This window comes from Macrotis lagotis, chromosome 1 (genome assembly GCF_037893015.1).
Source record: "Macrotis lagotis isolate mMagLag1 chromosome 1, bilby.v1.9.chrom.fasta, whole genome shotgun sequence".
Classification (NCBI taxonomy): domain Eukaryota; kingdom Metazoa; phylum Chordata; class Mammalia; order Peramelemorphia; family Peramelidae; genus Macrotis; species Macrotis lagotis.
This window is the reverse complement of record NC_133658.1, coordinates 430,859,488-430,882,223: the sequence shown is the minus strand read 5'-3', so window position 1 is coordinate 430,882,223 and position 22,736 is coordinate 430,859,488. Positions and strand designations below refer to the sequence as shown.

Sequence of the window (22,736 nt, the reverse complement as noted above, 5' to 3'; positions counted from 1 at the left end):
CTTGAACCCTGGTCTTCAGTCACACAAAAAAGAAGCTTTACTGAGAGACTGAAAAGCTTTCCAATGGAATTATTCTCTTGGAAAATGAAGTCCAAGACCCTTATCCTAGTATCTTTCCATGATTATACCCCAGCCTGTGTTTCCAGACTCATTTTTCTTTATTCCCTGGATGAAAGCTCTCTAGTCAGGCCAGGATGAGCTCACCAGCCAATGTTTACATTGGCCTTTCTCGAATTTCCCCCTCTCGCATTGTCCATTCTCATTCTTCAAGGACCAATTCAAATTCCTTCCTTTTTCAGGGAGTCTTCTCTGACTACTTCAGTATAGATTGACCCTTTTTTTTCTCATCAGGGAAAAAAGACAGAGAAGATAGATACTCTGATGACTAGTGAGATGAGTTTTCTGGTTGAATCTTATTAATCACCTCTTGCTGGATTTTGTGATACATTTTTAAAACTTGCTTAACATTTGAATTCTTTCTTACATTGATCCTGTTTATAGGACTTCTTCCCTTTGTGGATTTTATGATGCTCAGATAGATACTTCACTGAAATCTGACTTCCCTTCCAATCTATCTTTAGTAACTTTAGGCTCTCGAAATCCTATTAGATTATAAATTTTGGGGGCAGCTAGGTGGCACAGTGGATAGAGCATTGGCCTTGAAGTCAGGAAGACCTGAGTTCAAATTCAACTTCTGATACTTACTTAATAATTACCTAGCTGTGTAACCTTGGGCTAATCCCCATTGCCTTGCAAAAACAAACAAAAAGATTATAAATTTCTTGAGGGCAGGGATTTACTTTTGCCTCTCCTTGTATCCCAAACACTTAGCTGGAACATAGTAAATATTTCTAAATATAGGTGATATCATGTTCCCTTGAGAAGGAAGAAATAGGACTTTGGGGCTGAGCTATTCTAAAGTTTTCAAACCCCCTTTCCCAAATCCACCCTGCTATTAACTCATAATCCCAAAAGCCTTCTCTCTCCCTGGGCTGGCACTTACTCTGCCTTTAGATAAGTCACATCTTCTCCCTGAATCTTCTATAAAATGAGAGTGTTGAACTAGATGATATCTGAGATCCTTTCCAGTGCTGAAATTCTATTTTCGATATTTTTTGTACTTCTTCAGTGAAATATGGAACGAAGATCAGGGACTTATTCTACACCTCCTTTTATATTCCCAACATCTGGCACATGATGACAGAAGTGGGTTAGGCAAAAGAAGTGGGGAAGCAGGAGAGGGCTCAGGAAATACTGTTTCAGTGTCAGAATGCTAATTCTCCTGTTCCTTGGGCTTACCTGAAAGTCAGGCAGTTGTTGATGTTGGCCATGATGGTGGCTCTGTAATGCTTCTGTTTGCTTTTCTCGGTGAAGTCTGCAAAGGCTTGCTGGTAGCTGTGGATTCAATTCTCTAATCTTAGAGATGGGAAAGCTGGGACCCAAAGGGGAAAAGAAACTGGTCCCCAATTACAAAATGAATGACTGGTAAAGGCTAGAAATGCAGAATTGCAGGGATCCAGGTTCTGAGTCCTTCTCCCTTTCCCTCTCTACCTCCAAGGGCTGGGCTGAGAAGGGGTGAGCCCAGCATCATGTCTCCCAGTGTCCCACCCCCAAAGGGACGTACCTTTTCAAGAAGGAGGAGAGTTTAGACATCAGCAATGGTTTCATTTTTTTACCCAGGGCCTTTGTGATGTTCTCAGCGTTGATTTGTGCAGCGGAGATAATCTGTGAGAAGGACATAGTTAGAAGGAGAGAGGGCTGGGAGTACAGGCCTAGAGTTGAGCAGATCTAGGAGTCTGGTTAACAGGGATAGAGGGTTATGGGCATGAAACCTGACCTTTTCAGCTCAGGAAGAGAGAAGGCTGTTGGGAATATGAGTTAACAGCAAAGGCTTCCCAGGGTGGATTTGGGAAAGGAGGTTTGAAAGCTTTATAGTAGCTCAGCCCCAAAGTCCCATCTCTTCCCTCAAGAGAACATGATTATATGAATATATGTGTGTGTGTGTGTGTGTGTGTGTGTGTGTGTGTGTGCAAATGTAGGTATACACAGAGTGTATGCGCAATTAACCAATGTTTATTAATTGATAAATGGGAAGAGTGAGCAGTTTTATGTGTGGAGGGAGGAGAATGTCTGCATATATTTTTAAAAATCACAGGGACATTAGAGATCCTCCAAGTTTGACTCCTTTATTTTATAGAGGAAGAATAAGTCCCAAGGAAGGGACTCGTTATTGTGTTTTCTGCCTTCAAAGTCATCTGTCTGGCCACAAATTTGTTTTTTTTTTTTCTGGGGGTGGGGAGGAGGGAGGCAAGGAAGAGGTCAAGGGATGGAATGAAAACTAGAAGCACAGATACTACAATACCTGGATATGTGCAACTGGATAAAGATGGTATGCGAGAATGAGTGAGGTGGACCCAGTGTACTATGTGACATACAATCATAGGTATATCCAAGCATGTGTAGATATGTTATAGAAGGGCCACAATAGATCTAGACTTGCTTATGTGAATATTTTCATATCCATCTTGTCTTTGACAGTCAGGGCTATATATCCAGGTACTGACCATGCATATGGATGGATACTTGAATGTGAATTATGTCTATATATTGCTTACCATATCAGGGTTGGAGGGAGAGATAGAGAATTTTCAACTTAAAACTTTAAAAATTGCTTTAAACATGTAATTGGGGAAAAATAAAATATTATAGAAAATTAAAAAAAAAAACTATGTCAGGGGCAGCTAGGTGATGCAGAGCACCAGTCCTAAAGTCAGGAGGACCTGAGTTCATATGTGACCTCAGACATTTAATAATTACCTAGCCTTGTGTTCTTGGGCAAGTCACTCAACCCTACTGCCTTGCAAAAACAAACAAAAAGAACTCTGTGTTTTTGGGGGGCTAAAGCCCCCAAAGTGTCTGGATGTGCATGGATTTATATTCCATACACTTGTGTTATGACTCTGTGTTGTAGGAAAAATGGGAAGAAGACAGGGACAGAAAGCTTGTTTCAGTACCTGGATGATGTCAATCGCGAGCTCACTGTGAAAGAACCCTTCTAGATTCATGGGTTCCTTGTCCTCTGACCATTTCTTCACTTCTAGCTCTAGTCCCCGCATCATTAATTCCTGGACATTTGCCTAAGTAACAGAAGGAAGGATCCAGTTGATCTTGGGAATTTGCCTGAGGACAAGAGAATGCTGGCTATCCCCATAACCACCCTGTGCTGGCCCTAAGATTCCAGTGGGAAAAGGGATATAAGAGGAAAGCAAACTGGATGACTTGTGAGTCAGAAGACCTGAGTTTTTATCTGGGTTCCCCTACCAACTTGTAGTCTCACCTTGAGAATGTCCCTAATCCTTTCTGGGCATTGGCTTCCTCATCTTCACAATGAGGGTTGGGTTGAATGATCTTTGAAATCCTTTCTGACTTTAAAATTCTATAACTCTATTATTTTTCTCTGATCCTTAATAGCATTCTTTGTCAAATATCAGCAGCTAAATTACCTTCCTACTAAGGCTTTTGCAAGGAAGGTGTTTGGAGATATAGCACCATAGTTAACTGAGTTATTATTGCTATTGCTATTATTACTATTTTATTTTCCATTCCTGGGTAGCCCTGAGTCATCATGGTGAAAGAAGAAAAATGTTGAATTTGGAGTCAGAGCTTTAGGATTCAATTCCCAGTTCTAACACTTACTATTAATTACTACTTATTATCTCCCTAAGGAAACTATTTGTGATCTTAGGCTAGTTGCTTCTCTTTTCTGAGCCTCAGTTTTCTTATCTGTAAAATGAGGATATTAAACTAGACTCCCTTCCAGCAATATATAGTTAGAGGCCTACTTTTTTGGAGGGAGGTTCCAAAGTGTAGAGTCAGGAGGGTGTCTTTCTCTTTCCATTGACTCCTTTTGCTTATATTCTGCTGGAAAGTTTCTCTCTCTCCCTTGAGAATCTACTAATGCCTTCTTGGGAAGGAAGCCTATCTACAGACAGGAAAATTTTTAGTTTGCATGACATGACTGGCATCACAACCATCATATTGGAAAATAAAAAATATCTCCACACATTTTTTTATTCACTGAAACTCTCCAAGTACTTTTTAGTACTTTAACTATTATCTACATCCCCACCTCCAACTTCTACTCCTATCAAGGATCCCTAGCAGGGATCATTATTCTTATTTTACAGATGGGGAAACCACAGCTAGAAAGGGGAACAGAGGTGCCCAAGATCACATAGCAAATTAGTGGCATAGGCAGGATTCTAATCCAGTGCTCCTGACTTTCAGTTTGGGGTGGCTATCAATAATTCCCACTCTCTCATCCAATTGACCGTCTTTATGTCAACCTATGAACCTCAAGATCTCCACTCCTCTTCTTTACCATTCCTCCCTAGACTTCCAGATCAGGCTCTTCACCCGAGCCTTTGTACCCCAGAGACCTCCAGTCCCATTACTGGTTTCTAGTCCAGAATCCCACTAAGACCTTTAGATTTAACTTTTAGGGAGTCAGGACAGAAACTCACATTGACACTTGATGACTTACATTCAAAGGATACGTCTCTTCATCTGGGCAACCAGTTCCTACTCTCTCTGTCTTTCCCTCCCTCCTTCCCTTCCTCCCTCCCTCCCTTCCTTCCTTCTCTCCTTCCTTAAGTGATTTGCCCAGGGTTACACTGGCAAGTGTCTGAATTTGAACTCAGGTCTTTCTGACTCCAGGACTGGTGCTTTATCCACTGAACCACCTAGCTGCTGGTCCCCTAGCTTTCCTCACTATATATGTGTTTCCTCTAGCCCTTTCCAATCTATCTGATTCTCTCTCGAATTGTCTTTTTTCTTCTTTTTGTTTTTGTCTCCCTAGCTCCTCCCTCCATCTATGTTTTTCTTTCCCACCTTTAGGCTGTTATCTCAGTCCCTTATCTTACCCCTTCATTCTTCTCTCTTTCCCTTATCTTTCCATTTCTGTCATCTCTTTGTGAATTAAAGTCTGTTACTTATTCCCTCTTTCCAGTGGGCTAAGATTGAGAGGTCAGGAAGCCCTGGGTTAGAATTCTGGATTAGTCTCTTCAATTCCTATCTCAAACTAGACTGGGATGGAAGGGTAGAAAAAGGAGAGCTAGTTGTGAGGAAGGTTAGGGGGGAGCAGAGAACAGAGCATGTTAGACAGCACAACTCTTACCGTCTCATTAGACAGGAAGGTGACTTCCAGTTTTCGGATCTCATTGAGGGGCAGGAGACTTCCCAAACCAATTCCTTGAAACAGCCCTGATAGTTTGGGATTATTGATGATGTCACTAATAGCAAAAACAAGGGCAAACCCAGAAATGAAGGGTTTGTGAGCAAAGAAGGCTTATAAGACTGGGATACTTCCCTCCCATGTCCTTGATACACAGCTGAGCATGGGGCTACTCATGTGGATGGTCTCAAAAGAAGAGGAAAGATTCAGACCCTGTATTCAAGGGAACTCCGAATCATGGAGTCAGAATTGAAAGGGATCTCATTCACCCTCTTGTTCAACCTAGACCCTATTATAGCACATGAGACAAGGGATAATGAGTTTTTGTTTAAAGAGAGACAGTGTCCATTATCTCCCAAACCCTGTGGATGCTATGCCCATTTTACAGATGAGGTACCTAGAAGTTCAATGAGGTTAACTGACTTGCATCCACACCCACACAGTTAGTAAGTACTGGAAATGTCATTTGAACTTAAGCTTCCTGAACAATTTCCATACTGCCTTCACTATTCTATGATGTTTTTCCAGGTCATCAAAGAGATTTCTCCTCCATCATCATCTTTTAATTCTCATGTGGTAGGTCAGGAATAGGATTAAGATGAAACTCAGCTGCCCAAGGTCATGCAGCAGGTGAGCAAGGCAGCAGAACTGAAGCTAGAATCTGGGCTTTTTGACTCATGAGGACTTTGCTCTATCCTCCAGAACTCTGGGTGGCCTGCCATTCAGTCCCCTAATTCAGCTGAGGGTAGAGATGACTGGGAGACTAAGACTTTTTGGTCCTTAAGGAACACAAAGCAACCAGCCAGCCATGACCAACAATGACTGGAATTTCCCCCCACCCCCATCCCAGGAGGCATTTAAGCCTGACTCTGTCAATCATTAATTTTTCCTATCTAGGGGCAGATTGTGGTTGTGGTCGGTGCAGGATGCTACTTGGCCCCTTTTGGGGGGTGGAGCAGTTCTTGTGTTCCAAAATTATCAATCTCTATTCTCTTCCCCTCCCAGCTCAGGCTCCACCAGCTTTCCGGAAAGTTGGCAGGAATAGCTGTCTTTAGAGTCCCAGGGGATACTTTGATAAAAATGTCAGGACAACACTTGGGCTGGAATCCCAGAGGTTCTATCGTCAGAGACCAGGCACACCTGAGTCTCAGTCTAACTGATCTTTCTCTTCCTGACATCCTCTCCCTTACATACTTCTTCCTTATGTACATCTCTTTCCTGGCCTTCCTTTCCTCACTCCCTTCCCTCCCCAAACCCTATTGTCTCCAGGTCCTTGTAACTCTCTAAGTTGAACTAGATTGGTAACTGTAGCCAACTAGGGTTCTGTCTACTCTCAGTTTGGACCACTCTTTCCATAAACTGATGGACTCACTAACACCCAATCTAGAACCTCAGAACTGAAAGATATTAGAGGTCATCTTATCCATTACCATAATTTTACAGATGAGGAAACTGAAGTGCAGGGAGGAGAATTGCCTAAGGTCCTACTGCAGTGGTAAAACCAGGGTTAGAACTCAAGGCTCTATCTCTTCATTTGCATATATTTAAATTACATGATATTTAAAAATCAAATTTTCCAATACCAAACATTTCTCCCATCCATATTATGGAGTGGTGGTGGGAAACTGGGAGGGATATGTAGTGGAAGGAAGGTTGGACTTGGAAGCAGTTGCTTAAGACTTGTGCAACCTTGGTGAATGATTGAATTTCTCTGGGAATCTGTTTCCTCATGAAGTGAGAGGATTGAACCAAAGGGTCTCTAAGATCCCTAAGGCAGCTAGGTGGCAAAGTTAGGGGATAGAGTGCCAGACCTATCAAACTCATCTTCCAGAATTCAAATCTGGTCTCAGACACTTATTATCTGTATAACCCTGGGCAAATCCCTTAACCCTGTTTTGTTTCAGGTTGCTCATCTGTAAAAGAAGCTAGAGAAGAAAATGGCAAACCACTCTAGTATCTTTGCCAAGAAAACCAAAACAAAACCCCAAAAGGGTTTCCAAAGAGACAGATATAACTGAAAAAAAACAACTGAACAACAGATTTCTTTCCAACTTTTTTTTTTCAAGGCAATAGGGTTAAGTGGCCCAAGGCCACATGGCTAGATAATTAAGTGTCTGAGGTCAAATTTGAACCCCTGACTCCAAGGCTGGTGCTCTATTCACTGTGCCACCTAGCTGCCCCTCTTTCCAACTTTCAACTTGTGATCTTATCCAGGGACTCCAAGTTGCTGTGTTATCCTGGGTTCCTAACTTCATGGTAACAGGAGGTTTTTTTGACCCTCAGCCAAAGCATAACCTTGAGGAGGAAGTGAACAGCCACTGTCTGCTGTAGTCAGGAGACCTAAATTCCTATCCTGGCTCTGCTCCTGCCTTGTTGTATGACCCTGAGTAAATCACTTCACTTCTGAATCTTTGCTTCCTTTTTGGTCCCAAAGGGGAAAATATCAGCCCAGCCCTACACCTCTCTACTGGTGCTGGTGTGAAGATCAAAGGAAGAGTTGATAATAAGCATTTATCAGAAAGTGGGAGATAATGTTTATCAGAGCTCTATGAGTTGGGGAGTTGGTTATTTTCCCAAGAGTCCTTAGAGAGAGATCTAGAATAAACACAGCTGTTTAGAATACATTCCATCCTCCTCCTTAGTTCAGCCTCAGGTTATAATTCTTGTATAAAGTATGTGACCCCCACAGCTATTCTTCCTTCCCTAGGCAGTTTCTAGTCATTGATGTTTTAAAAACATTCCAGTAAAAAGGGGCCAAGATTTCCATTTAGTATTTTTGAGTTAGAGAGGACCTTTGAGATAATCTCTTCCAACTGCTTTATTTTATTTTTTATTAATTTTTTTTTTGCAAGGCAATGGGGTTAAGTGGTTTGCCCAAGGCCACACAGATAGGTAATTATTAAGTGTCTGAGGCCAGATTTAAACTCAAGTACTCCTGACTCCAGGGCCTGTGCTCTATCCACTGGCCACCTAGCTGCCCCTAACTGCTTTATTTTATAAAGGAGGAATTTGAGGAACAGATTTGGGGAGGAACTTGTCCAAGGCCACACAGCAAGTAATTAGGACAACTGGAGTTTTAAGCCCAACTTTCAACTCCAAGGCCAAAGACTGAATTTCATTCAAAGATAGAGGAAATACACAGATATTACCTCTTCCCCAAAATGCTTCCCAATATGCCTCTCAAATCTCTCCCACACTATGCAGACAGGCTACTATCTAGAATCTGAGATCTTTAGTGAGGCTCTTTTGGGATTCTGGGTGTTAGGAGATCTGGGTTCTAATTCTGGTTCTGATACTGATTTGTTGTGTAACATAGGTGAATCCCCTTTCCTCTCTATTCACCTCAATTTCCTTATCTGTAAATGAAGGGTTTGGACAAAAAGATTTCTAAGATTCCTTCTAGATGTGACATTCTATGAGACCATCTGCCTGGTCTCTTTGCCCCTTTCTCTACCATTTTACAACCTCAACATTATTTTGAGGCTAAGATAATGAGAAAACTTTTTGTGAAAATAGGAAGCACTATTACAGATGTGACAGTATTGTAAGCTCCATTAAGTTAGAGGGAAAACCTCATCTAAATTCTATTCTTTCCTCAATGACTAGGGATAGGGTTTTGCGCAAGAAAAATACTTTGAATATATGAGGTATCACTTGAAATTGGCAGATAAATTGAGGGGGGCTGCTTTATTCCAGAACCAGGTTCATAGAAATAGGGGAGGCAGGAGAGGAGGAGAAGAAGGAGAGAATTGGGTTCTAAGCTTTAAAAAACAAAAACCAATCCCTAGCTCTTTCCTAGACATATATTTCCACAGGGGTCCTTCATTTCCTACTACCTCATTCTCTGGACTTCTTACTCCATTTTGTTACTGTTCAGTTGTTTTTAGTTATATCCAATACTTCATGACCCCATTTGGGGTTTTCTTGGCAAAGATATTGGAATGGTTGTCATTTTTTTTCTCTAACTCATTTTAGATGAGGAAACTGAGGTGAACATGGTGACTTGACTTGCCTAGGATCATTCATCTAGTTTGAGGTCAGGTTTTAACTCAAGAAGATAAGTATTCTGTATTTCAGACATTCTATCCACTGCATCACCTAGTTGCCCCTTCTTCCTTCTTGCTGACCACCAGTCCTGCTTGGAAGGGGGAGACTCTCTCAACCCACATATAAAACCATGTAAGGTCCCCTAAAACTATATTCATCACTCCTAATGAGAGGTCAGGCAAGAGAAAAGGCTAGAAGAGAACAGGATAAATGTTGAATAGGATGAAATTGTGGGAGACAAGCGGACTTTATAAAATAAGGATCATCAGATATCCAGGATAGGAGGAGGTTCCTATCACTGAGGAAAAACCAAAGTTGTTCTATACTGGTCTATAGCTAGATCCCCACAAGGAATGAAACCAGTAGCCCCACCCTTCTTTCCAAAGGGATGAACTGGAAATAGTGGACCTGACTTTTATTCTGAGGACTGTTACCAAATCATTAAGATACATACATACATACATAAATTATAATTTATATGTTATATATGCTTATATTTATATATATACTCATAATGAGAGAGGGAGAGGGAAAAAGGGAGGAGGATATATATAAAGATGCAGAGAGACTGAGATACAGACACACACACACACACACACACACACACACACACACACACAGAGAGAGAGAGAGAGAGAATGAGAGTTGGGCTAGACAATCTTCCAGCTTTGGCATTTTCTTTGGTACTCTGTTCTAAGAAAAAAATCTATGGTCCAAAGTACAGTCTCTGATGCTATCCTCTATAGTTCCATGTCCTCTTAGAATTCCAAATTCTAAGCTTTTTATAGTTCTACCTTCTACAGGTCTGTGGTTTCAAAGTGGCTGACCTTAATTGGGAGGGAAACGAAGGGGAAGGGCTACAACAAAATAACCCACTAGTCATAGGATTTAAAGCTTTGAGGAACTACTCCAATCTCCTCATTAAAGGTAAGGGGACTATTCTTCATTACTTTCTCACCTCTAGCTATCATCTCCCCTACTAGATTAAGTTCCTGGTGGACAGGTCCCATATATTAGCTTTACATCCCTAGCATGAATGTTAGCCAAAGCATTGGTACATACTTCATGGATTGGTAATGTCATTGCTATGAGAGTCTCCCCAATAATATAGATTGTACTCCTTTCTCTATTCTCTCATACTAAGGAGATACTGAGGACAAAAAATTTCCATGAAACTGAATTTAGCTAGGTTGGGCTTTCATAAAGAATAAATCTAAACTCCTCAAGAACTGCTAGAACCAGATTAAAATGTAACTGGGAAATGTTGAGCAAAATAATAAAAATGTGGTATAACAGATTATATTAATTTGTGGTTTTCTAAATTAATATGTTGACCACAGGGATCCTCTCTATTGAGTTTGACACCACTGGTCTAATAAAGGGATAAATGGGCCTCAGAATATTTATACATAGTGTATGATTAGTAAATACCTTCTGGAGTAGATTAGACTAGTGTACTTGGTTCAGGAGGATAAGGACAAACCATGAAATAGGTTACAGTTTTAGGTGATATGGTCATTGAGTTTCAGTTCCAGAAGAAACCTTAGGAAACAGGGAATTTAATTTCCTCATGTGAAAAAACATGGATAATAGAACCTCAGAATTGGAAGGGCTATTGGAAATTATTAGTTTGCCACTCATTCATGTTTTAAATGCACTATTTGAGATAAGGGAAATGACTTGTCTAAGGTCACAGAGGTTGCAGTAAATGGCAGCATTGAGATTTGAGCCCAAGTCCAGAGCTCTTCCAGGACAGAAGGTAGATAGACACACATCCACATTCTGTGGTCTCTACTTACTTTGGGTAGAAGTTATGCACCCAGAGAAGCAGAAGGGAGGTATCTTGCTCATTCAGTTCAAACTGAACCATGGAAATGAGTTGGGATGAAAAGTAGTTATGATAGCACTCAGCATAGGTGCGGAACACATTGAACTCAGTTGGATAGAGGGGCTGGAGGCGCTGAGCCACAAGCAGAAGGTCTTCCTTCATTGTCTTGCCCATGTGCAGGAAGTCCTGGGAAGCCTCTGAATTGACCTCCATGCCTTTGGGCCTGGGTTCATCCAGAGCTGATGAGGGGAGACGAGTCATCCGCTCCTCCACAAAGTCTTTCACATCTTCTTGCCACTGCTTGAGCCAATGCCGGGGTCGGGTGGTTGCCAGGACTGAGGGTCCCCTTGCCTCGGCCATCACCCTTTGGTCCTCCTGCTCCTGCTCCAGGATGATACTCAGGGCCTGGAGCAGCAGCGCAGGCTCAGTCTCCAGAGGCCGGTGAAGCACCTGCAGCACAGCTGACTGCAACAGAGTATACAGGGATTCCACCTTGCTCTGCTGGCGGATTAGATCCTCCTCATTCATGCCACTGGTGTCCTGTACCAATGCTCGCTCCAGTGTCAGTAGGTGATGTGACATACAGAGCTGTCCCTGTTTTAGTGCTGAGTACAGTTCCTCCACTGTCCCCAGGGGAAAAGAGGGAGTTAGTCATGCCTGAGATTCTTTATTGGGATGATAAAAGAAAGGGTCTTTATAACCTTTCAGAGGAAACATTCATTAAAGGGGATTATTCAATCATAGGAATTAAAACTATGTTGAGAGAGGGAAAGTGAGGGCCAGAGATGGGAAGTGATTTGTCCAAAATATCAGTTAATCAATGGGTAGCAAAACTGTAATTGTAACTTAGGTCCCCCGACTTTAAAGTTTACTTTCTTTCCTTCCTTCCCTCTTTCTGTCTCTGTCTCTCTTTGTATCTCTCTCATTCTTTCTTTGAGGAAACCAGGGTTAGTAAGTATCAAATATCTGAGGCTGAATTTGAATTCAAGTCCTCCTGACTTTATGGCCTCTATCCACTTTTCTCTATTCACTATGCTACCTAGCTGCCCCATGCCTGGTATTTCCTTGGGTATTTTTCCCTCCTTGATTGAAAAGAAGGTGGCAGCATGATGAATTCTGGCTCTGGTCAGAGGAGTGAGGGTTGAATCCTAATTCTGAAATTTCCTAACTATGTGACCTTGAATAAATCGTTGGCCTTTTTTGAACATCAGTTAATTCCTCTCTAAAAATGAAGATAACAATACTTGTATTATAGGATTGTTGCGAAATAGGTACTTTTAAAAACTTATATTGTTTTTTTAAAAAAGGAGCTATTATTATATTATCATTAGCTAAAGATTTTGAAGCACCATGCAGGGAGTTGCATACAAGAAGTAGAAGGAGAGATAGCTTGTGGCTTAGTAGATAAAGAGCTGCTCATGTGGTCTTGAAAACCCATGGTCAAGGCCCTTCTCTGATACACACTGGCTTTGAGACTTTGAAGCGACTTAGGCTCTCAGTACTTTGTTCGGTTCTTGAAGATTAGGAATCACTGACTAGGTGCCCTATCTACATAGTTAAAAGGAATTTCCTCATTGAGAGTTTCCTATATCAGCAAAATGACAGAGCTAGATCCCTTTTTCTCCTCAGTCCCTCCCCAAATGGAAGAAATGATACCCGAACTTGCCAGACCTTCAGGAGGCCTCCTGATTGATGGAAAGAGAGCTTATGATTTGAAGAATAGATCAGTTAATGTGATCCTACTGAGCCCAAAGATTTTTTTGTAGTGAAGATGAACTAGGTTCAAAGGAAATTGATCCCTTATTGTGATGCTTCTGTCTAGAAGGATTGTGGGCCAGAATTAACTAGGAAGAACCTTGGCTAAGGCCAAGAAAGTTTAAGGACTCCTCAATTTGAGACTGGGGAAGCTTTTACAAATCTAATGACTTACACTTCAGTATTATTTCTGAATATATGTACATCTGTATATTCTCAGTGACATCATAAATAAACCCAACGGGGCTGAAACAGTCTGGGAAAGAAAGAAACTGGATCCAGAAAAGAGCCCAACTCAGAACTGAGGCAGAATTAGGAGAAAGGGAAAGTCATTAGGGCTCAGGAGCTTGGGTTTTAAGGCAGGCTTTAGTTTAGTAAAGCATTAAAAAAAAAGACTGGGGTGGCTAGGTGGCGCAGTGGATAAAGCACTGGCCCTGGAGTCAGGAGTACCTGGGTTCAAATCCAGTCTCAGACACTTAATAATTACCTAGCTGTGTGTCCTTGGGCAAGCCACTTAACCCCATTTGCCTTGCAAAAACCTAAAAAAAAATACTCCTGGAAGGTATTAAGCTGTTGTCCTGGCAATGATTCATTCAGGTCCAAGGTTCAGATTTAGACCTCTCACATATATGTAAGGCACTCCACTGTTCACACTGCTTTCCCTCCATCTCTTCTCTTATCACCATAGGACCATAGATTTAGGTCTGTAAGGGACTTTAGAGACCAATCTAGAATACTCTTCTCATTTTACAGATAAAGAAACTGAGGCTCAGAGTGGGTAAGTGACTTGCACAAGATCAAATAGCTTATAGGTGCCAATTTGGGCTTTGAAACCTAGGTCTTCCAAACTCTAGGTCCAGAACTATTCTACCATGTTGCCTCACATTTACACAGGGCTTCAAAATGTGCAAAATCTTTTACTTATTGTTCCCTCATGAGCCTCATGAAAACCTATGAGGTAACAAAGGTATTATTATTCCCATTTTTCAAATGAGGAGATGAAGATGCAAAATATTTTAAATAACTTTCCTTAGGTCACATAACTATATGTCTGAGGTAAGATTCAAGCCAGGTATCTCCAAGTCTAGCACTCATTCTATTATACCATAGGAGCTCATGATGGCTTTGGGTGCAAAATATCATATAGTGCCTATTATGAGCAAAGTACTGTCCTGAGCACTTTTTTTTTACAATTATTATCTCATTTGATGCTCACAACAACCTTGTGAGGTAGTTGCTATTATTATCCTCATTTAACAGTTGAAGAAACTGAGGCAGACAGAGGTTAAGTGTCTAGTTTAGGGCCCCAGCTCTTAAGTGTCTGAGATTGAATTTGAACTCAAATCTACTCTTGTGCCACCACATGCATGAGAGGAGGGAGGAGAGGGTTATTCTTCTCATTTATTAACAGAGACTTGCCCAAAGAAACACAGTGGCAGAAGTTTAGTGGCAAATTCAGGTCAGTCACAATTGCTCTGTCCTCAATAACCCCTACTTTTTCTGAAGAAGTAAGGATAACTGAGTTTGTGAACATCGGTCAGAAGCATTTAGAAAAAGGCCCAGCAAGATGCTTTTCTTGGTCTTGCTGTGTGACCTTGGTCTAATTACTTCCAGTCTTATCCTATGTTGTCAGTAACTGGAGAGAACAATGAATCTTCCACCCACCCCTGCATGTCTTTCCAAAGTAGAGTTCAATTCCTTTATTTCATCAGAACCCAAGTGAAATTACTTTTAAAAGATTTACTATCTCTGGGCCCTGAATGGAACCTCCCCACCCCACTTTGATAGATTCCTCTTTCCTACAACCTACCTGTAGGGGGTGGGGCATCGGGTTTAACCTCTTTTTCCGGCACTTCAGCAGTGGGCCCTGGATGACTCATTCTTCGGATTCCTTTGGAAAATACATCAAGCACCTTTCTGAATCCTTTCTTCTTTTTCTTCTTTTCCTTTTCCTTGTATGGGGTTGAGCCCCCCTCCTTATGAGAGAGGTCCTCAGAGGAGGCCAGCGAAGTTGTGTCAGACTCTGTTTCTGATACTGCAGAAGTCTTTCTGCCAGGAGGACTGAGTCCAGACTCATATTGAGGAGACATAGTGGTGTTTGGCTGGTCACCTAAAGTTGTCTGAAAGAAAGTCATCATCTTCATCATTTCAGCTCAGCCCTATGGGGACAGGAGGGAAGAGACTTTTAAATGTAGAGGCCTACCCTTATCTTATCTCCCTAACTCATAGGGTTCTACCCTCATAAACTCTACCTTCTTTGACAGTTGAGAAGGAAGAGAAAGGTGACTAGATAAACCCTAGAATATCTGTCTGGCACATAAAAAAGGCATTGATTATAGACAACCTTCCTCAAGTAAAGTCACAAAAGGTGGATAGCAAGTGTGGATGTGCGGGGTCAAATGAAGTTTTTTTGTGAATAGGAGAGATGTAGGCATGTTTTTAGGCAATGGGGAAGCAACCACTAGACAAAGGGAGACTGGAGATAAATGAGAATGAGGATGATGGAGAGGGTAATCTGCTGGAGAAATCAGTAAGGAATGGGGTAACTGTTGCTTGTTAGGGAGGCATAGGTTTTGTCATGTCACTCCCTTGCTCAAGAGGCTCTCTTTTACCTCTAGAAAAAAATTGTACGCTCCTTTACCTTTTAAAGCTCCTTGCCTGCTTCAATCTTCAGGTTTCCATTCTTTTTTTTTTTTTTAATTTTTTTGCAAGGCAATGGGGTTAAATAACTTCCCCAAGGTCACACAACTAGGTAATAAGTGTCTGAGGCTGCATTTGCACTCAAGTCCTCCTGACTCCAGGGCCCATGCTCATTCCGCTGTGCCAGCTAGCTGCCCCCAAGGCTTCCATTCTTAATTTCACATTGATTCTGATTTCTATAGTCCAGTCGACCCATGTCCTTCATGTTGTTTCTAAATGGCATTTCATATCTCAGCTCCATAACTTTCCATTGACTGTCCCCCATACCTGTAATACACCCCACCCTTCACCTTTGCTCCTTAGAATACCTAGATTCCTTCAAGGCACGGTTCAAAAGGCATTTCCTACATACAGAGCACTTCCTGATCCCCTCATTTGTTAGAGCCTTCCCCCAATATTACTTTGTATCTCCTTTGATACAATATAAAATATACAATATATAATATAAAATATATTTTGTATTCACTTCTGTATAAGCTATTTTACCCCAGTAGAATGTAAGTTCCTTGAGGGCAGGGAATGATTCAATTTTGTCTTTGTATATTGGCACTTAGCATAGAAACTGTCATTTAGTAAGCATTAATAAATGCTTATTAAGTTAATGAATTAGGAAGCTCATTTTTAATGTCTCTGTCTAGAGAGACTTCCCCAGACTAAACAGTTAGTTTCTGGGATCAAATAGAACAAGGGTTGAGTGGAAGTATAAGAGTGGAAAGAGTCAGATTTTGAGTCAGAGATTCTTTACAGGTAAGATTCCATGGTCTAATATTCTATAAGCGAAGTCAGCCCAGAAAAGATTTGAAACTCTTAAGAATTAAATTCCAAAGATATAAAGAGAAACAATTCTGTTGGAGAAGTAGTACAAAGAAAACTTATCAAGTGATGTTAATTTTAAAAAGACATACAGAATGTGAATCCTCCAGGACAGGTAACAGAGGATGAATACAAAAGTTTGTAATACTGTCCTGGAAGTTTAGTGTCGCAAATACTAATACTTGAAATGAGCTGAGGCTAGTGAAGAAAAGAGGAACATCAAAGAAGGGGATAGCATTCTGCTCATTTAAATATTAGTCATTAAATATTTAAATATTAGTCATTTAAATATTAAATGGATGCCAGATAGAAGATTCAAAGAAGGGCAAAAAAGAAAACCCATTCCTTGCCCTCAAGAAATTCTAATAGGGGAGACAACATACAAACAATTATGTTCATACAAATAGAGATGGTGTAAATGGACCAAGAGGAAGAATTTCAGGTATAGGGTCAGTGAAAACTTTTGGAGGTGGGAGATGGAGGGTTTTGAGTGAAGAGCAACAAAGTCATTAGTACCATTGTATTGAACTGTACTTGGAGGGGAGTAAGGAGTAAAAATACTGGAAAGGTAGGAAGGCTCTAGTTTATGAAGGGGTTTAAATAAAAAATCAGAGGATTTTATGTTTGATTTTGGAGGTTTAGGAAGCCACTAGAATTTGTGAAGAGGGATGATATGGTAAGACCCATGCTTTAGGTAAATCATTTTGTCAAGCAAGGGGAGAACAAATGGGAGTGGGGAGGGAGACCAACTAAAAGCTATTGCAATAGTTCATATAGAAGGTGATTAAGGGTCTTTCACTGGAATGGCTGCTGTATGATGTAAGAAGGGGAGATGTTGTGAAAATACAAACAACAAATCTTGGCAACAGAAAAAAGGCTGCAGATGGTGGGGCTTGCTTGGTAAAGCCCAATGGCATAAGGGAGTAAGGAATTCAAGTGCAAAAATAGTTTCCCATGGTTCTCCTGCAGGTTGACATAAGGAAGGGAGGAGAGTATAAAGCAGGAGGGATGACTGGGAAAGAATTGAAGAATGGAAGGATTGTATGGTAACAGTGAGGACAAAGAACAGGGTGAAGGGCAAAGGGATAAGGATGACAGACAGACCACAGAGAAAAGGCAGAGCTGTTTTTGTTTTTTTGTAACAAAGAAAATGATCTTTAGACATTTAGAACTTTAAGAAAGGTGCATATGGAAATGATAGTTAATACCTAATTCAAAGAAAGAGACAGCAAATCATTTCTTTATGTACACAAAGCCAGCAGGCCCAAATGATGTAATTCTGGGGCATACTGACAGTGGTCAGAGAATTTAGTGAGATCTCAAAAGAAGGCAAGAGACTTCAAGTTCCAACCTTGATTTCAAAATTCTAACATATTGCTTAGAACAGTGGATAGAATTCTGGTTATGGAGTCAGAAAGACCTGAGTTCAAATCTGCCCTCAGACACTCACTAGTTGTGTGACCCTGGGTAAATTACTTAATCCTGTTTGATTCAGGGCCTCATCTGTAAAATGAGCTGGAGAAGGAAATGGCAAACTACTACTCCAATTATCTTGGTCAAGAAAACCCCAAATGGGGTCATGAAGAGTAGGGCATGCCTGAAATGAGTGAACAATAACAAAATAATTAAAATAAATTATGGGTTGATTGGAAAAGGAAATAGGGCTAACAAGCTTTCATCAAAACAGATTAGCCTCATTTCCTTTATGACACAGTTACAGGACAGGTAGATTAGGGAATGCTGAAAATATAGATTACCTAGAGAAAGTATGTGTGTGTGTGTAACATAGAGAGTTGAAGCTTGAAGCTATGAAAACCTGGCTTCAAGTCTTGTCTTTGATAAGCTATGAGACCCTGTACAAATCATTTAACCATTTCAGTGCTCTAGCCCAGAAGTGTTCAAACAAGGGACCCATGATTTGTAGGACCACCAATCACACTCCCAATGCTTCCTGAACAAAATAAAAATACAAAAGAGCACAAATAATGTCAACTTGTGATTGTCTAAATCATTATGTACCCCTTGTGTTTAGTGGCCCTTGTTTCTATTTAGGTTTGATATTCTTATTCTAGGCAACTTTCTAAGACTGTAAGATGCAGAGAATGCTGACCTGCATTGATAGGGTGCATTTCCTCACTTGGGAATTCCCCATATGAATGAAACCACAGGTTAAGTCTGTTGACCTAAATTTTATTAGAAAAGAGATAAAACCTCTCAGGCTTCTTCTATAGAAAGATAAAGAATTATGGAGTCAATGATTGTGTAATTATGTGGATTTAGAACTGATTGAAAGGGTAGAGCAACTCTAGTCCAACTCTTCATGACCCAATATGGTGTTTTCTTGGCAAAGATTGCAGAGTGGTTTGTCAGTCCCAACAGAAGGTATAGCAATCCCAAGTCCCCCATCTACCAAACACATCAGCTGTGGCATTGCTTTTGCTGTTTCTAACCCTTCTATTTCCTTCCCAATCCTCAACTTTATTCTTTCCACAGATTCACCTATAAAGAAATGAACCTAGGGTCAAAAAGATCCTAGTTCAGATGTGTCCTCAGATACTAACAATATCATTTAACTTCTGTCTGACTCAATTTCTTCATCTCTAAAATGAGAAGAAGAATAAATAGCATTGTTGGGAGGTGCAAATGAGAGAATACTGACAAATTATTTTGCAAACCTTTAAATAAATAGAAACCTGGAACAACTAAGGAAACCATTTTTTTTCAAGACATCTAGAATCAGGGAAATCATGCAACAATGATGAAAAAAGGAAAGAAAAGAAGCTCACAATTGGACAGTGTTTTCATAACAAAAGCCCTGGGAAGCAGGTTTATGTAGTTTATGTAGAAGGGATATTCTTCTTTTAAAGGTAGAAATTTGAAAATTTAGCACTCCTCTTTCCTCTCCATTTTACAATGAAAGTCTCAAAGATTAATTTAACTGCTTATCTTTATAAGACTACTTCATTTAACAGAAGAAGAAACAGACACACAAAGAGGTCAAGGAGTTCCAGGGGCCACACATCAGAGACATCTCAGAACATGGCCTTGGGGGGGACTAATTTTTAGTTCTTTCTTTTCTCCACTGTAGAAAGTACTCAAAAGATCAAAGGTTTATTTATTCAATCCTAGACTTCAGACTCCTCAAGGTTTGGGGGACATAGAAAGTTGGCCACAGGTGTTGAAACTATTAATTCCTACCTTACCGCTCATTCTAGTTATTAAGCAAAAATTTCTGTGTGGAGTATTTTTTCAGAATATATCCTCCTCTGACATCAATTAGCCAGCCCCTCCTAAGTTTGGAACTGGTTCATTGAAAGTATAGTGTTTGCCAAGCAAGACTGATTACTCTACTTCCTGGGCAGGCCATGAATAATTAAAAAAGTCTAAATGGCATGCACAGGCCAGAGTTTCTATTGCTCCCAGACAGGTCAAAAAAAAAATCATAGGGAGCCCTTCTTGGGCCTTTGTCTCCTCTGTAAGCATCCTAATTCCTTATAAAGCATTTCTGCCTTCAAATAATGCCAGAGTAATCTTTAAGAGTTGGAAGGGACCTCAGAGGTCATTTAGACAAAGAAACTGAGGCCCAGAGAAGTTAACTTGTTCAAAGTCACACTGAGATATAATAAGTGAAAGCTCTAGCATTTGAACCCAATCCTTCTGATTCCAAATCCTGGACTTTCCTCCACTACACCACACTGACAGGGCCCTTCAAGAGTAGACATTGTTTAATAAACGTAGCTAGGTTGAAAATCTGTGGCCTCAGTAGTAGATAGAACACTGGCTCCGGAGTCAGGAGGACCTGAGTTCAAATCTGTCCTCAGACACTTAAAATTTTTTTAAATTTATTTAAGACAATGGGGTTGAGTGACTTGCCCAAGGTCACACAGCTAGGCAATTATTAAGTGTCTGAGGCCAGATTTGAAATCAGGTACTCCTGCCTCCAGGGCTGGTGCTCTATCCACTTTGCCACCTAGCTGTCGCCCCCCCCAGTTGTGTGACCTTGGGCAAGTCACTTAATCCGGTTGTCTTAAATAAAAAATAAATTAAAAAAAAGTAAAAGAAAATCTGTGGCTCTATTTACTTCCTCTTTGCCTGCTTCAAATCCTATTCAGCCTTCAAGGGGCAGATCATTCCTTTCCTTTTCTCCTGGAAGCTTTCACTGATCAATCCATATTGATATCTCCCTTCTCAACCTCTTGTCAAAACCCTGGTATTTTAGAAGACAATTTGGAAATCTCAGATCCTCTCTTCCTCTGTCCTTCCAGTACAAGAATTTCCTTTATAGGTTCCCTGACCATAAATAACTCAGAAGTTGGATTATCCAGTCAAAATCCCTCACCTACTATCCCTTGATCATCTCCAAGTAATAGGGAACTCTCTACCATTGGAGGAAAGTGGATCAATTGTTGGACAGTTCTGATGGTCAATTGTTCTTTTATTGAATCAATATCTCTCCCTCTTGTACAAAAATTTCCCCTTTCACTAAGGATCATCTATGAGGATGCAGTTCCTCTTGGCAGTTCAGAGATGAAGGACAACCCTGAGAGACTTGCTATGGACAGCCATCCATATCCAGAGGGAAAAACCTTGGAGTCTGAATGCATACTATATTCACTTTGTAAAAACTTCTCTTATGTTTTTTTCTTCCTATTTCATGATTTTCTTTCTTTCCCCATAGTTCTAATTCCTTTTACACAAAATAATTAATATGTAAATATGTTCAACCAAATGTACATGTAGAACTTTTACTACCTGTTTGCTGCCATGGGGAGGGAGGAGGGAAGGGGAGGAAGTAGAAAAATGTGTTACTCATAAATTTGCAAATGTAATTGGAAAAACAAAATAAAATTTCAATTAGAAAAAAAAACTAAAAGGTTTTCCCATTCACTACTCTGCACTGCTTTCTGCTCCCCTCCCCTCTTAGCCCTGGTTTTCTAATGCTGTAAAACATCTGCTGCTCTGGAAGGAGGAAAAGGTTCCCTGTATTAGGGATGACAGTCTTGGGGATCAGAGATTTTCCCTGAAATGGTGGTAGCTGAAGGAATGGTGATTTAGGTGTAGATCTAGATTCAATGGTATTGACTGTGACATTTATTAACTATTTGACTTCGTACAAGTCATTTGCCTGCACTATGCCTCAGTTTCCTTCTCTGTAAATAGACTAGATCATCTCCAAAGCCTTTTGGAATGAATTCTTTCAAACTGAGGCAGACTCTGGAGGTACTCTGAAGGTAACCTATCCTGCACCCCCAAGCTCTCTCTCCTAAATTAGGCAGGAGTCTCTAACATCCCAAAAGACTGCAGGACAAGGGCAGTAATTCTTCTAGCTACAGGTTCTTTGCCCCACTTCATTTTCAGCTGGGTCCTTTTCCAGAGGAAGATTAAAACTTATTGCCAACCTGTCTAGTCTGGCAGGGGACACAGTAGGGAAGATTATGGGGGGAATGGAAAGAACCTCAGTTTCATCCCCCTCCGTGTCCGTAAGGGAAAACTGAGGAAGAACTAGAAAGGGGTTTTGCCCAAATCCACCCCGGAACTTTCAGATCTCTCCCTCCTGAGCTGCCTTTATCCCTTTCCCTGGTCACCCCAGCGTAGGAACCCCTCTCCCTCTTTTGATAGCGTTAGTACCAAAAGGAAGTCAAGGTAGACGGAAAGGCGGGAGGATGCTGACTTGGAACCTAGGCAATCGAAATGGGATTTAAATTCGGAATTCCTTATGGCCAGCCTGGGACTCTTCTCCCTGTCCCGGAGAATGTCATTTGCTCTCGGGGAGGAGACTCGAAAAGAGGTAAAAAGGGAAATCTCTTGGGACTGGAAGGAGAATTCCCGGGACCAGTCAGGAATCAGGTTTGGCCACATGTTATGGAAGGGGGACCCAGCTGCGGGCAAGGGGCACTCACTGTGTCGCGCGTCCGGTCCTGGTCTGGAGCGGGAGCGGGAGCGGGGGAGAGGCTCCCTGCCTCTGCGCTAGCGGTAAGTGACCGAGTCAGCTCCCCGCAGCCCCACTTATAGCACACCAGTAGGGCTCTATCTTGGGGTTCCCGCCCCCTGCCCCGCCCCTAGGCTGCAACTTGGAAAATCCGTGGGCGTGACTTTAAATTGGTCCGGGGGTGCTCCTGCACAGTCCTTGGGGGAGGGGGACGTGGATGTGGATCCAAACAGCGGCTCCAAGTTCCAAGAAGCCCTCAAAGTCTTTGGTTAGCCATCTCTCATTGCCAAGGACAGCGGCTTCCTTGGAGGCTGCCCTGAAATCCCAGGGCTCAGTTCTGTTTTTATGACCTCAAGGCTCTTCATTTTGGGGTTTTGTTTTTTTTTTTGGTTTTGGTTTTTTGAGGGTTTTTCCCCCAAGCTGAAAAACAA

General features: G+C 41.2%; 1 protein-coding gene across 1 annotated transcript in view; it reads right to left on the bottom strand.

The window, feature by feature from the left end:
- Window positions 1-22,365, bottom strand: part of TNFAIP2 (TNF alpha induced protein 2) — a 29,206-nt gene extending 6,841 nt beyond the window's left edge. Inside the window, exons 1-7 of the mRNA XM_074213166.1 lie at window positions 22,277-22,365; window positions 14,674-15,022; window positions 11,080-11,731; window positions 5,177-5,291; window positions 3,015-3,137; window positions 1,625-1,725; window positions 1,300-1,395 (exon numbers count right to left, since the gene is read on the bottom strand). Coding sequence (XP_074069267.1) covers window positions 1,300-1,395; window positions 1,625-1,725; window positions 3,015-3,137; window positions 5,177-5,291; window positions 11,080-11,731; window positions 14,674-15,010 — 1,424 coding nt within the window. The 5' untranslated portion in view covers window positions 15,011-15,022; window positions 22,277-22,365. The remainder of the gene's footprint in view (window positions 1-1,299; window positions 1,396-1,624; window positions 1,726-3,014; window positions 3,138-5,176; window positions 5,292-11,079; window positions 11,732-14,673; window positions 15,023-22,276) is intronic.
- Between the last annotated feature and the right edge of the window lie 371 nt (window positions 22,366-22,736).